Source organism: Delphinapterus leucas, chromosome 20, assembly GCF_059928025.1.
Source record: "Delphinapterus leucas isolate spDelLeu-1000000601 "Yukka" chromosome 20, BTC_Dleu_Yukka2, whole genome shotgun sequence".
In the NCBI taxonomy this organism is placed as follows: Eukaryota; Metazoa; Chordata; class Mammalia; order Artiodactyla; family Monodontidae; genus Delphinapterus; species Delphinapterus leucas.
Genome location: NC_143148.1, coordinates 20,807,788 through 20,824,326, shown reverse-complemented (window position 1 = coordinate 20,824,326; position 16,539 = coordinate 20,807,788). Strand labels below are relative to the sequence as shown.

The following is a 16,539-nucleotide window of genomic DNA, read 5'->3' as shown; positions in this document are numbered from 1 at the left end:
GGACGGTACCCTAAATGTGTTTGTTTAAAAAAACTTTCTTTCCTCCTTCCTTTCTTTCGTTTGTTCATTTGTTCTAGAAATCCTAATACAGTATAGCAAACAGTAACCCATTTAATGTATGCATTTGGCCATTATTCCTTATCCTTTGATTTCCTGATTTTATGAACCGAGTAATATTAAAGTTATTGAAAATGAGTGCTTTTTCCCAAAGAACAAAAAGACAAAACTGAGTTACGTGTCAGGCACTGTCCTAGATACTGTGATAAACAAGGTTTCTTTTCTGCCCTCAAGGGACTTAAAATTTGTATGGAAACATGTTAACAGAAAACTTAATGCAGTGTGATAATTTCTCTCTTTCTAATTCTTTGCTTTTCAACCTACTGTAAACTAGGTGCTACCTCTATCTTTTCATTGAAATTACTCTACCTCAGGTTTTTATTATATTTCACTTGCCAAACTCAGTGGACCATTTCGCAGATCTGGCCTTACTTGGCCTCTGTGCTTTATTTGAAAATTTTATTGTTCCCTGGTAAACTGTTGAAACTCTCTGTACCATAGGAACTTTTGTGACTCTACTTTTTTATGGCTCTATCTTTTTCCATTCCTACTTAGCTCCTTAGGGTCTTCATCTAATGCTTAAATGTTGGTGATCCCTGTACTTTACATCACTGACAGTTGTCTCTTCTCACTCTGCATGTCCTCAAATACTCCTATATGCACTCTGCTCTCCCAGACCTGTTGCCTGTTGGGCAGCTTCACTTGGATGGCCCACAAAAGCTCAATCTCATTTACTAAAGTTAATTTATTATCTTTGTCCCTAATGTGTATGCAGTACATACTCATCCTGATTCTGGGCAACATTATTCAAACAAGAGAGTCTTTTCAGCCTCCCTGATCCATCTTTTAATTTAGTAGACCTTGTCAATTGTTTCTTTCTTTCTTTTTTACTTTAATTTTCATTTAATTTTATTTTTTGGTGGCGCTGTGTGGCTTGCAGGATATTAGTTCCCCAAGCATTGAACCCGGGCCACCACAGTGATAGTGCTGAGTCCTAACCACTGGACCACCAGGGAATTCCCTGTCAATCCTTTCTATGTAATCCATACCTTGTATCTAAAGGCACCAATAGCTTGTCTTAATTAGGCTCTTACTCAAAAAATAATATTTCAGATTTTTCAGTTAAATGTTACTATGATCTTTGATATTGTCAGTCTTTAATTGTTAACATTCTGATGTTACCTGATTGTGTTTTTATTTTTACATTTCTAATCTGTGAACATGTTATATCTCTATTTAGGGTCTTTAAATTTTCTCATCTGTCACTTAGTTGGAGTTTGTCTACTCATTTTACCACGTTTTCCACTTGTCACATATTTTTTTATTCCTTTGTTTCTCCTTTTGTGTTAGTAAAATATTTGTATTCTATTTTAAACTCTCAGCTTTATAGTTGTATGGTTTTTATTTTCCTTTTAGTTATTATCCTAGAGACAACAATATCCCTTTTTTTATTACAGTCTACCTTAAATTAGTAGGAAATTATTCATAAATCTTCTGAAATTTTGCCGCTTAGGAAATTATTCAGATAATCTTTTGATGGCTTAATTTCATGAATTTGTGCTATTGTCATATATTTCACTTCTACAATTTTTTTTTTTTTTTTTTTTTTTGCGGTACGCGGGCCTCTCACCGCCGTGGCCTCTCCTGTTGCGGAGCACAGGCTCCGGACGCGCAGGCTCAGCGGCCTTGACTCACGGGCCCAGCCGCTCCGCAGCATGTGGGACCTTCCCAGACCGGGGCACGAACCCGTGTCCCCTGCATCAGCAGGCGGACTCTCAACCACTGTGCCACCAGGGAAGCCCTCCCTGAAAAATTTTTATATATTTCCTCCTCTGTCTGCTTTTGGACTTTTCATCTTTGGTTTTTAGGCATTTGATTATGATGTGTCTAGACTTGGTTTTCCTTGTATTTAGCCTGCTTTGAACATGTAGTTTATTAAATCTGTAATTTGATGACTTGTCAGTTTAGAAAATTCTTATCTAGTCTGCAGATGCTGGTTTTATGTCATTGTCTCCTCTACTTTTGGTACTCTGGATACACATATTAGACATTTTCATTGTCTCATATATCTTACTCTCTTTTCTGTATTTTCTTGCTGCCTCTTGATCTGTATGCCATTTTGGATACCTTCTTCTGACCTGTATTCCTGTTAACGAATTCTGTTCTTATGTATCTAATCTACTGGTAAAATCCTTTTACTAAATGCTTAATCTCAGTTACAGTAAATTCCAAGAATTTATGTTTTGACATTTCTTTAATGAATTCTAGGCCTGTTTTGACATCTTCAGTCTTCCCTCTGTTTCCATGAATATATTAATCATAAAAGTATGTCTTATAACTGCAGTATGTAAATTAAATGGAGCTCTGTTTCTGTTTATTTTTTTCTCTTGATTTCTCATCAGCTGCTCCTGTTGTCATAGACTTCCTTGTAATTTTTGATTGGATGCCAGACATTGTAGTGGAAAATTGTAGACTCTTGATGATGTTACCTTCCTTCAAAGAGAGGTAAATTTTCTTTAAGCAGCCAGAGTACTAGTGGATCAACACAACTCAGTTGAGAGTTGGTTTTGGATTTTGTTAGGGCTGGTCTGTTTCAGTTTTGCTCTTATTCCTAGCATGTAGCCTTTACTTCTAAGGCATAGCTCTAATTCCATATGGAGTATGTCTTTTTCATAGATTATGTGGTCATGTATTTGTAGTTTTATTTCTCTTCTGTTCTGTTGCATTGGATTATTTGCCTGTCGTTGCACCAGTACCACACTTTCTTACTAGGTCTTGATATAGTAAAATTTCTCTAGCTTTGTTGTTCTTGAAGATTACTTTTACTTGACCTTCTGCTTTTTCATGAATATTTTAAAAATCAGCTCTGCAGTACTCACAAAATAACCTTCTAGGGTTTTGTTTGTAGTGCATTGAATCTAAAGATCGGTTTGGGGAGCATTGACATGTTTACACCAATCCATGAACATGGTATATCTTTTTATTTAGTTCCTCTGTAACGACCTTCAGTAGTTTAAGTATATAAATCTTGCATGTCTTTTACATTCATCTCTAGGTATTTGTTATTTTTCATTGCATTTTGTAATTTGCTGTTCATCTTTTGCTAGTATATAGACATATACTTGATTTTTGTATACTGACTGTTAAATTTACTTGAATTCCGTAATTGTTTATCTGTATATTTTGATAGTATGTTTATAGGTATAATCAGACACGTTGTCTGAATAATAGCAGTTGTCTTCTTTCCAGGTTGTTAGGCTTTAGTTTTATTTATTTGCCTTATTGAATGAAATAGGACCTTTAGTATAGTGTTGAATAAAAGTAGTGATAGTAGGCTTCCTTATCTAGTTCTGCGTATGAGGGGAACAGCTTTAAATATTTCACTGTTACAAATGATGTTTGCTGTAGACTTTTGGTAGATACTCTGAAAATAAGAAATGTTCTCCTATTCCTAGTCTGCTAGTTTTAACATGAATGGATATTGAATTTTATCAAATGCTTTTTTTCTGTTTTTTAAGATGGAAATGAGGTGAATTACTTTGATTTTTTAAAAATACTGAAACACTATTACATTCTTGGAGAAAGCTCCCTTGCTTATGTTGGTGTTTATCTTTTTATATATTGCCAGATTAAATTCATATTGTTTTGTTAAGGTATTTTGTTTCTGTGTCTGTGAAGGATATTGGTCTGTAATTTTCTTTACTTATAATGTCCATGTTAGGTTTTGGTTCCAGGGTCATGCTGACCTCATAAAACAACTATCATTTTTATGTATTTTATAAAAAACTTTGTATGTTATTGATTCTAACTTAAATATTTGGAATAATTTTCCAGTGAGGCTGTCTAGGCCTTGTATTTTCCTTGTATGGATATTTTTTTTTGTTTTTTTTGGTTTTTTGCGGTACGTGGGCCTCTCCCAGTTGTGGCCTCTCCCGTTGCGGAACACAGGCTCTGGATGCGCAGGCTCAGCGGCCATGGCTCACGGGCCCAGCCGCTCCGCAGCATGTGGGATCTTCCCGGACCGGGGCACGAACCTTTGTCCCCTGCATCGGCAGGTGGACTCTCAACCACTGCGCCACCGGGGAGGCCCCTTTGTATGGATATTTTAAAAGTTGGAAATATCTGTAGTTTTGGTAGTGATGTCTTTTTTTAAAATTCCTGTTATTTGCAATTTGTATGTGTCTTTTCTTCTTGATTTATCTTCTTAGGGGTTTATCAGTCTTAATCAGTCTTTTTAAAGGACCAGTTTTAGACTATTGATTTTCCTTTTGTAAGTTGCTTTCTTAACGTAAGTTGCTTTCTGCTTTTATGTTTTTCTTCCTTTTAATAATTTCCCACTGGCTGTAATTTTTTCTAGCTTTTTCAGATAAAAGCTCCTAGAGATGCAAAAGTCATTGATTTTTACTATTCTTTCTTTAGAATATATATTCTTTGAGTTTTAAAATTTTCTCTGATAATTACCTTAGGTACCACACACATTATGTTATTTTCATTATTAGTTAGTTAAAATATTTTCTAGTTTTTATTGAGATCTGTTTATTGACCCAGGAGTTTCTTAGAAACATGTTCCTTAATTTCCAAACACTGAGTAGGTAGGTATTTAGAATCTCCACTATGTTTGTAGATTTATCTTTTTCTCTATTTTTTCAACCTTTGCTTATGCATTTGAAATTATGCTATTTGGTGCATGCAAATTTAGGACTCTAATAAATTCCTGGTCAGTGGGCATTTTTATCAGTCTGAAATATTTTTATCTCTAGTGATATTTCTTGCCTTAAGGTATCCTTTGTTGAATATTCGTATGGCTACATCAGCGTATTTTGCTTTGGCTTGTTTCCATGATATATCTTCTCATCTTTTCAATTTCTTTGTGTACAAAGTGTGTTTCTTATAACATCATATAGTTGTGGTTTTAAACACAACTGGACATCTTTTCCAGTCTGGATATCTTTTTCTTTTATCTAGGATATTCAGTCAGTTTCTGTATAATAGAATTACTGATATATTTAGTTTCATTTTTATCACCTTTCTACTTGACTTTTTATTTTAAAAATTGTAGTAGAATATGCTTAACAAAATTTGTCATTTAAATCATTTTAAGTATACATTTCAGTGGCATTGTGGTGCACATTGTGGTGCAACCATCACCACTATCCAGCTCCAGAACTTGCAAAACTGACACTATCTATTAAACAATAACTCCCCATTATCCCTTCCCCTGTCCCCTGGTAACTACCATTATCTGTCTCTATGAATTTGATTACTTGAGTATCTCATATAAGTGGAATCATACAGTGATTGTCCATTTGTACTGGCTTATTTCACTTAACATAATGTCTTCAAGGTTGATCCATATTACAGCATATATCAGAATTTCTTTTAAAGGCTGAATAATATCCCATTGTATGTATATTGCACATTTTGTTATTCATTCATCCATCAGTGGACATGGGTTGGTTTCATTTTTTGGGTATTGTGAATAATGCTGCTGTGAACATGAGCGTACGAATATCTGTTTGAGTCCTTGCTTTCAATTCCCTTGGGTATATACCCAGAAGTGGAATTGCTGGATTATATGGTAATTCTGTGTTTCATTTTTGAGGAACCACCATACTATTTTCCACAGTGGCTGCTCCATTTTACATTCCCACCAACAGTGCACAAGAGTTCTAGGGTTCCAGTTTTTCCACATCCTTGCCAACATACCTTATTTTCTTTCTTTTTTTAATAGCTATCCTAATGGGTGTGAAGTGGTTTCTCATTGTCTATTTGACCCACTTTTATGTTCTTTTTTCTCTCTGCTTTTTTGGGCACGTTCCTTTGATTTAATCAGACACATCCTCTTGTATTTTCTCCCCTCTGTTAACTTGTTGAAGATACTTTCTTTTTCACCGTGGTACCTTAGTACTCTATTTTATGTATATGTTAGCACTAAATATACTATATACTTTTACTAAGCTTTTTTTATTATCTTTTTTTATTGGGGAAATTTTTCCTAGAGATTGCAACATGCATTCATTCATCCCACTTCTTGCATTGTTGCTTCCGTGCATTTTAATTCTGTGTTTAATTTAACTTCTGTAGTTTAATTTAACACTACAATACAGTATTTAATTGTTCTATGTGATCAATACTGATTTATCTGTACCTTTTAAAAAATTATCTGTACAGTTGCTCTTTAGTTCTTTCTGCTTTTCTATTGCTCCAAATACTTCTTGCAGTAGTTCTTTTTTCCCTTCAGCTTTATTGAGACATAATTAACATATATTGTTGTGTAAGTTTCAGGTATACAGTGTGTTGTTTTGATACATTTATATATTGCACAGTGATTACCACCTTAGCTTGTTAGCTAACACCTCTGTCACATCACATAATTACCTGTAGTATTTCTTCCAGTGAAAATCTGCTGGTGCAGAATTCTGTTTCTGTGTGAAAATGTTTTTATTTTTCCTTCATGTTGGAGGATCTATTTGCTCTGTACATGATTACAGATTTTCAGTTATTTTTTTCCAACACTTGAAGATTTTATCCTATATTCCAGTTTGTGTCATTTTTTTTGTTGAAGTTAGCTTGAGCTCTGACTCTTCTTGTTGCTTCTTTGAAGGTACTGTATCTCTTCCCTGCTCTTTCTCCCTCATGCTGATTATAATATTTTTTCTTCGGTTTTCATCAGTGTAACTATGTTGTGCCTTTATATAATTTAAAAAAATGTCTCTTGCTTGAGATTCTTAGAGCTTCTCAAATCTGTTGGTTAATACCTTTCTCTCATTTTTAGGAAATCATGTCAAGATCTGTTCAGATACCGCTTCTACCACATTCTCTCTTCCCTCTCTTTGTGGATCTTCAGTTATACGGTGTTTCATATGTGTCTTACTGGTCTTTTCTGTATTTTCAATGTTTTCTTTTTAAATCTCTGGGCTTTATTTATGGTATTTTTTATCAATGTGTCATCCAGTTCAAAATTCTGACTTTTGTGTTTAATCTCCTGTTAACACTGTTTATTGAGCTCATTTTAGACGTTTCAGTTAAAGATTATCCTTTTGATTCTTTTCTTGTATAGATAATCTCTAGTGAAATGTGCCATCTTTTCATGTATTTCTATTTTCTTGAACATATTAATAATTATATTTTAATGTTTTAGTTTATTAACTCCAGTATGTAGATTGCATATTTATTTGGTTTTGTTTTGTGTTGTTTTTCTTCTTTTCTTCTTGATGTTTGTTCGTATGGCCCTATTTCTTGGTAACTTGGTTAGTTTTAGTTAAATGTTAGAAATGTAAATACTCCTGAAGTATTTACAATTAAATATTAATATTTTAGTATCTTTAAAATTGTAGATACTCCTGAAGATGATATTTTTCTCTGGAGAAGTTTCACCCTTTCTTCTGCTAGGTTGATAAAGTAGGAGTTGGATACCTTAATCCAGGCAGGTACTGAATGGAGTGCAGCGTGGGTTTTGTTTTAGTAAGGTATCAGCCACCTTTGATTCCTTCTTTCTTTCATCTGAAAACCTAGTTTGTTCACCACGTTTCTTTTCTTAAAGGCTTCTGAAGTTTTGTTTCATCAGTTCCCTGAGCTCTGCTTTTCACACTTTCAGTTTAGCTTTTTGGCCTTTTCAGCTTCAGAATTTGGCACATCACAAGAAGAAAACAACCATATGCTTAAGACCGCTCGTGTCTCTGATTTTGTTATTACAGCCTTCTCAAGACTACTTTAAATTTCTGCTCAGGAAAAACATAGTTCTCAGCCTCTTCCCTGTGCCTAGATTTGTCCAAGAAAAAAGGATCAACTCACTTCTCCACAGTTATCTCCTGAATTTTAGTCCCTCTTGTTCTCATTGCTTTGGCAATTCTTAGATGCCTTTTAAGAGATGATTTTATATTCATCTGGCTTTTCTAGTTTTCAGAGAGATTATTGGTTTGTTATCAGCTTTTTCTCCCTACTTGGAGGTAGAAGTCTGGAATGAGTTAAGCTACATAGCTACTTGCAGTGATTTAGTATTAATTTTGCTATAGTCTCACTGATAGTTGGCAGTGTTACTTTAAAATAAAAATTTATTCCTGTAATTGGTGCAGGGTGGCATTTCAATTTGTTTTGTCACTTGTAAGGATATTTTTTCCCCGTCATTCTACTGTTATCTTTAATGAATTATTTGTTTTCTTTGAGATCCTCACAGGCATATTCTCATTTCTACGTAGCAAGTTAACTTATGAAGCATTCTTAATCAGTTACAAACCACAGAAATGAAAGTTTGGAAAATATTTACTATAAGAAGTCAGGAGGAACTAGGGTAGAGTAAATTTATTTGTGCGTGTGTGTTTTTTGTTTTCTTGTACATTTATGTTGTTACTTCGTAGACCAGCTTTGTTAGATTTAGCTTGTGCAAATCCCTTTGTGGTCACCTTTTTGGGTCCAGTATCTGTAATCACCTCAATCTCTGTCTGGGTCCAGGGTAAACTTGATTGGCCCAATTAGTGTGGATCCTCTGCATTCACACTGGTTGCAAATGGAGAAATGGGGTCCTCTGCCTATTGTAGATGAGAGGAGGGTGGGGTTTTAGGGAGTAAGGTGTGGGAATGGAGAGGAAATGATTGGTATCTCTAGTGAAACAATAGGCAGGCAAACTACAATTCAGGCAGTATGTCACATTCAGAAATACAGGTCACAATCTCCCATCTGCAATTCAGAAGTCTTAAAAAACTGAAACAAAGTTATTTCTAAGTTTTTTGTCATATTCATTTGTCAATGGAACTGATTTGAGTGAGGCATTTTATTCCACTTTGAACATTCATATATTTCCTTGCAAGTGTTCTGTAAAGTATGATACTTGTAATGTATTACCTTACTAAATTACAAAAAGTTCTAAGTTGAGAAACATTTTTTCCTGAGGTTTTTGGCTAAGTGATTGTAGACCTATACTTCTTTAAAAGGACTTGTTGCACACTTACTGTATGGCGGTGAGTACATTGGTGAATAAAGTAGATCTGGCCCATATCTCATTGCTCTTTCATCCGGTACAATTAGAGTTTCCTGGATATCTAATTCAAATAATACCAGAAACAGAACCCTCCAAACATGTCAGTGGCTTCATTCCTAGAAATATCGCTGGATGTAATATATGTTGTCAGTCTTAACTACTTCCATTGTGATAATGGAAAAGAATATGAAAAAGAATGTATATGTATAACTGAATCACTTTGCTGTACAGCATAAATTAACACAACAGTGTAAATTAACTATACTTCAAAAAATTTCCAGTGTAAGAAAACTGTATATTTATTAGAATACTTGGTATTATGAATAATAAATAATTGAAAAGAGCCCTAACTTGTAGGTAAAACTAACAAGGGAATGAGAAGTACAATACCAAAGCATGTTAAACGTGGTTCCAATATTTGTGTAAAAAGAAAGACTGTGTTTGACTATGAGAAATGCATTAGAAGCCTGGGTAGGAGAAAACAGGGCTAAATGTAAAAGTAAGGATTAAGATGATAATTTTGATTCCATCCGATCTGCATTTTGGAAAAAAAACATTTAAGTGTTTTAACAGTGGCTTATAATTGGAGTTAACTTTTGGTAGTAGAAGGCCCACCTTTGTTATTTTCACTTTTCAGCATATTTAAAAAGTAAATTTGTTTTTATACAGAAACACTCAGTTTATTGTAGTTTATTACTGCTTATTGCTATTTACTTTTTAGGAACCTGTAGTCATTTCCTCCTTTCTTTGCAGAGAGGCTTATTTAAAAGACCTGTAATGTTTTACTAATTTTGTTGAAGTGTACTTCTTATATATTTTGGTAATGACATTTATACATCTATTTGATTAATTGACAATATGTCCTTTAAGAAATTATTTTCAACCATTTAAGATAATAGTGCACGTCCAGTATCTATTGGTTTTAGCCACCACTGATAATTTTTTCCTTTTTGACTCAGCAGCTTTAAAATTATATGATCTGTTTTGAAGACATAATCTAGCAAGAGAAGCAAATCAGGTAAATGTAGACAGCTCGGATTAGTACAATCCTCAGATTGTTAATTCATACATTAACCTGTACAGGGATAATTTGAAATTGCAATACAGTGAGAAAAGTTTTAGAAGTAAAGTGAAGCATTTTTGAGAGAAGTACATGCAAACTTACCCTTTTAGGCTTTCTATTCTAGTCTAGTTTTAATGTGGCACTGTTCTTACCCTGGAAAACTCCTAGGTTGATGCCCCCTTGTGGTCTGTTACTGGAACAAATAGCACAAATGGAAATAAGTAATGGAGGTCTTAATACATGTTAAGTCATTCATTCCTTTCTTTATAATAATGTTTTAAAAGTGGCTTCTGAGGAAAAACAGCAAAGGAAAATTATTCCTATATTCTATATAGTTCATTGGTTTTAAAACTTACCAAGTATTTTGTAACTGAATGCACATATATGTTAGCTGGACACTGACCTAAAGAAAAATAGGTTGTTGGGTAGGCTATCATTGTTATCCTGGGCATCTAACTCGATTAGTTAAAAGTGCCTTAAAAATATGATAAGATGTGATAGTAATTATAAGGCTATCCTACTACCCTCCCCCCCAACACACACACACACACACACACACACACGTGTAAATGGGGTTTGGGAAAACTTGTTGTTTATACTTTGCTTGACCTGAGAGGGCCAGGAGTTGTATGAGGCATTGGAAGGAATAAAGATTTTTGTTAGTGTATTGGTCAGTTTAAGCTTATTTGCTTTTCCTGACATTATTGGTAAGGTCTCATTAGTGTGTGAGAGTGGATTTGTGGAGGAAGTGGAGAAGTAGCAGCATCAGTCAGTGTTTTAAGAAAGACTGCAGATATAAACAGCTGCTTTTCCTTTTACCCAGTAAGATTCATGATGGTTGAAAGCAGTCTAATACAGTGAGTATGGGCTTTGAGATTAGATAGACCTGCTTTTTTTCTCTTTTTTGCGGTACGCGGGCCTCTCACTGTCATGGCCTCTCCCGTTGCGGAGCACAGGCTCCGGACGGGCAAGCCCAGCGGCCATGGCTCACGGTCCCAGCCGCTCCGCGGCATGTGGGATCCTCCCGGACCGGGGCACGAACCCGCGTCCCCTGCATCAGCAGGCGGACTCTCAACCACTGCACCACCAGGGAAGCTCCTAACCATTTATTTTTATAAAACTGATTCAATAAGTTTTTTTGCTTTAGGAGTAATAGTTGCATGTTTTGGCAGATTAACTTAAAAAAAATAAACTAGTATTGTTCCTCGATTGCCATCTTATTTTAAAAAAGCTTGTGTGAAGGACAACAAACTAATGAAATGTTTTTTATTGTTTTGCTTTTAGAACCAGGCTCACTATCTTAGTCACTTTATTTAATAATAATTAATCTTGAGTCCATTTCAGAAGAAATAAGGTTATTTGGAGTTATTTAACTTAACAGAAAAAAAAGATTTTAAAACCCAGATAAGTTCAACTTTGAATCATAAGATTTTATCCTTTCCACAAATTTCCTTGGCAGCTAAGCTGTAAAAATTTACTAATTTTTTTCTTTTTGAATAATTTGCTATAAAAAAGAAAACTAGAAAGATATCTCAAATACAAATACAGCTGCTTGGGTTCAAATGTTTGTTGGAATTAGGTGGACTATAAATCATGTAAACAAAGATTTAACTGTAGACATACCATCAGAAGGCTATTGTATGTATTCATACCTGCGTCTTTCATATTTTCCTTTATTTCTTGGGTTCTCAAAATATCTAGCCTACATTTGGATAATGTCTAACTGAAGACTCTTGTTCCAAACCCTGGATGAAACTAATAAAGACTTTAATGAAGGCAGTACTTTGGTGGTGAAAATTTCTCTTGTAAATTATGAAATGGATTTTTGGTTTTTTATCCGTGAATATCTTGGGGACACTTATTTTAGGAAAGAAAAGGGATGGGGGGAAGATAGCTACAGCAAAGTGGAGAGTTAAATAGTGAAGGGTGATGGCAAGAATACATGCCATTCTACCAGGAACTTGTTTTTTAAACATAAAAAGCATATGTGCCAAATTTACATATTTACTAATTAAAAAGGCTTCCTGGAAACATTAAGTAGACTTATCTTCTATAACCTTTAACATTGTCACTAATGGATATTGCATAGAAAATTTCATCGAAGGTCCTCTAAATAATGTAAATGATTATGAATATGTAACTAGTTAATATGCAGCTACGAAAGGATTATCATGTAGAGGTTAATGAACATTCTGCTCTTATGGTTTGCAGGGCTTTTCTTTTTGTGCTTTTGGCTCACTTCATGCTTGGAAACACATGCATTGGGATTGGAAAGCATCCTGACTGTTTTTGGGTCTCATCTTTTAATAGGGTTGTTAAATAGAAACTTTATAAAAAGGATTTCATGAAGATTTTTTTTTCTTTTCAATTTACATTTAATTCTGTTTGTCTATTTTATAATTACTGCCGAATCAGAAACAGTGAAATGGATTGATGTAGTTTTAGCCTGGCACTTCCAGATGTAAAGTCAGTACTCTATTGTACATTATCACTGTTATTAAGTGTTGCTGTGTGATTGATACTTACTGAGAGATCTTTATTCTAAAACCGACTTTTTATGCTGAGTTAATGTGTAGTATGGTTGGGTATCTGATTACAGCATGCATTTTGGTACAGAATTGCTGCCTTAGTATTTATTTAAAATGTCCTAAAGGAAGACATCTACGTCAGGAATTAAATGTTATAAAATAGAGGAATTTAGTGACAGGCCAAAAAAAAAAAAGACTTGTGATTTTTGGGTGAAACATGGAGCTTATATAAGATACAATATTGGTATTTAGAACAGTGAACAAGAGCAGTGTTTCAAACCATGTAATACTGCTGTGTCTTTCATGTGACATTATATTAAGCATATTGGTTTTTATCCCTTAGTTTCTCTGTCTCTAAAATGGTGCTACAGTATTTGAGATTACTGTTTAAAAATTTTTATTAATGGGCAGTTTAAAAACATTAGTAATCTTTGAAAACAGTGCTTTTTTTTCTTTTTAAATTGCCATTCACGTGTTCTTTTTTTCCTTACTGGTTAGTGTTCTTAATTTGTTTTCTGAGCATTTTAAGAATCTGTTGAAATATCTGCAAGGAAAACAAATAAATAGCTTTTATGTTTAATTTCATTGTTTTAGTATTACAAGCATAGCTTAAGCTGGCTATGAAGTGCTTAAAATTTTATCATAATTCACTGGGGGGCCAAATTGGCTGTTCAGAGCATCTCTTTATCCCAAGTATTTCTTCTTGAAATGTAGTAGAAAAATATCACTGTACTCATTTTCAGTGCATCAGAATAAAAATTACAGGTGAAAACATTTGGAGATATACTGACAAAATAAAGTACTTTCACTACTGTCTTTTTTTAACTGATGAAATGTGGATGTTACATTGGTTTCTTGTTATTTATAACATTTGTGTATTCTACAAAATATGTAACATTGAAAACAGGCCTGCAGATTGTACAAAATACTAGTTATCTTATATCATATGTCACCTAATAGTTATGAAGCGGGTTTTGTACCAAAGTATGAATCGGAAAGCTGTAATTTGTTCTGCAGTTATCAGCCTGCGTTAGAGGGGTATGATAAAGTGTGCTGCTTAAAAACTAACATTCACATCTCTGTGCATTTGACAAATAAAAATGTATATTGAGGTGCTTTTAAATCTGTAAAGCCACTGTTGTAGTTTTCTGATAGAATGATTTTGTAGCTTTGTGCATAGCCCTGTTTTTTCATGAGTAGTTATCTGTTTTCATGACAGGTGGTCACTAACTGCCAAGAGAAAATCCAGCATTGGTGAGTGAAAGATGGTTTTATTACATTTCTGAAATACTAATGAGGTCATCTATTTGTATTTAAATAAAGCATACACATTTTTTGTGTCCCATAATTGAATTCTTCTAGTAATCTCCATTTTGAATCCTTTTGATACTAATTTATATTGTCTTTCATCGTTTACTGAATTACATGTTCCCTGATTTCCTGAAGTTGTGTCACCATTTGTGTTTATTCTAATTGCTTTCTTTTTTCCTTTCTTTTCTTGTCTTTTTCTTTTTTTTAAAGTTAGAATAGTGTTACTATCATTATGAAGTGGAGACAGAGGAATTTTTGAATCTGACTAATTATAGCTCTATTTGGGGACTATTTTTTATATATGTCATAGAATAATAATTTGAATCAATTGTTTTAAAATAATGATGGAAATATGCACAGATACATTTTCCCAAAGTTTGAAAAATCTAATTAAGTGCTTGTATCTCAGAACTTGATTTAGAGACCACACTTTTCTAGAGTGCAGAGAGAAAGCAAGCATATCTATTTTAATGTGCTAATCTATAGTTAATAGGACAATGCTTGGTAAATAACACACTTTCCTGTGTCTTGTGAGGAAAATGCTCAATTTAATGGTGAATAAAATCTTATGAGTTGTCATGAGGTATAGCTGTTGATCTTATAGATATCAAATTACAATATATCCATGCTGTGTTTACGAAGATTTTAGTGAGAGAACAACAAGAGCTGTCTTGATTATTGTCTGCAGGGTTATTGCAAAATCATGGTAACTGCCCCTTTAGCGGTGAGATTAAACCTTTGGTTATACACCATCAAGCATATAATATTTTAAATTTATTTTAAGAGGCTTTTTCTTCATGCCTGAGAGATCTCCAAGGAAATAATTTATAGTTAGTGTATATCAAATGTTTTTTGGTTTAAATGCACATAGGCTGCAGGCAGTGGATAAGAGTGAAAATCAGTGCAATCTGTACACATCACTTTATTAAATTCTGACTTTTGGCTTGCAGAAATAATCTAAAACTAAATAATATCCACTTTATAAATAAAAATTCAGGGGCTTCATTAATTTTCAATAAATGCAGAGTTGTAGTTGCATCCACTGGTGGTTTAAGTCTGTCAGTATTTCCATAATGGACCATTCTCTTTTCATTTTACCTTCAGCCCAGGTTAAAACTTGAAATGTGAGTCCTTGGTCAAGGAATTAACTATTTTCCCCCTGCTAATTTGGCCAAAGTGATCCATTTTACAGATAATTCCCAAGGGAAATTTTATTAATGTGGACTTTATTGGTTTTGGTAAGGAATTCACGAAATTAGTAAAAGGTTGATTCACTCAGAATAGATACTAATTTACACAAATGTGTGACTAACAACTTGCTTCTGGTTTAAGATTATTTCCCTACCAGACTGAGAATTCTTTAAGGCTAAGGGACATGTTTTCATCCTTTTATCCACAGCACCTCCTATTGTGTTTGGCACATTATAGGCACTTAATAAATGTTTGAGTAAGTAAAGACCAAATATTTGCTTAATTTTTGTATAATGTTTTTATAAGTGCTATAGCAGTACCCAAATCTGATGAGCTTGACAGACAGAAATGCAACATTTACTTCAGGGCAGATTCACATGACTCAGTCTCAATTTCCAGTTTTCCATAGCTCTCCAAACTAAAGCAGCTTAGCATATTTACCTTCACATATCTTAAAGTAATATAGTACCTTATCTATACATTAAACAAGTAAAATAATTTTTTCCACTTAGAATTTGCTTCTTCCTCTGAATTATTTTTAATATGGCTCAGGAAGCAGACTTCTATGTTTGTTTTTAATGAGGGTCTGATATTGCTAGAATCCAAATGGCCAGTGAATTCACGAATTTATTATATTAAAAAACTGAAACCAAGTGTCTCCAATTCCTCTGAAAGCCAGGAAATTGCTATTAGGGAGCATTGTGGAATTCTTGTGATGTTTTTATTATCTTAATTCCACAAACAACGATTGAGTTTCTGCCATATGCCAGTATTATGCTGCTGTTTGGAACTGAAAGACCCTGCCACGGAGAAATTCATAGTTGGGCACTAAACAGGGAAATCACAATAATTTTGTGCTATTTGGTTAGAGATAGGAAGCAAGAACAGAGACTGGAGCTATTTTTAAGGGTGTCTCATGCATTGCTTTTAAAAGCATGTTGCTTTTCACTCTAACCTTTGGCATTAGCATAGTCTAAGATACAATTCATGTACCTAAGTTACCCTTCTTTATGAGTATATACCAATATAATGAGGCGCAAAATAACATGTTTTTTAAAAAAATGTAGTCTTACGCTAGTGATGTTTATGCTCATTTGTGCAATTTTAAAGGATGCTTTAAGGGATGAGTATGAATATTTTACCTTAAAATTTTTCTTAAGAATGTAGGCCACAAAGTAAAAATATTTGTAGAAATGTAGGAGTAAAAATGGTCTGGGGCAATGGAGTCTGACCCCAGAAATCTCTTCCAGAAAATTAATTTAAATCCCAGAACTTTGGTGATCTAAAGACATTTATAGTATTTGTTTAATTAATAACAGATAAAAAGGAAATGTTTGAGCCTAATAGTTGAGAATTTGTGCATCACTTTTAGAGCTAATAGTGGTTTTCAGTTTAATGAAGATTTAAGAAAA

General features: G+C 33.8%; 1 protein-coding gene across 2 annotated transcripts in view; it reads left to right on the top strand.

Moving 5' to 3' along the window:
• The window catches only part of URI1 (URI1 prefoldin like chaperone), a 65,094-nt gene that overhangs the window by 12,338 nt on the left and 36,217 nt on the right, over nt 1-16,539 (top strand). For both annotated transcript variants that reach the window (XM_089902972.1, XM_022585879.2), the window contains exon 2: nt 13,845-13,879. In XM_089902972.1, the coding sequence (XP_089759098.1) occupies nt 13,845-13,879 (35 nt within the window). The remainder of the gene's footprint in view (nt 1-13,844; nt 13,880-16,539) is intronic.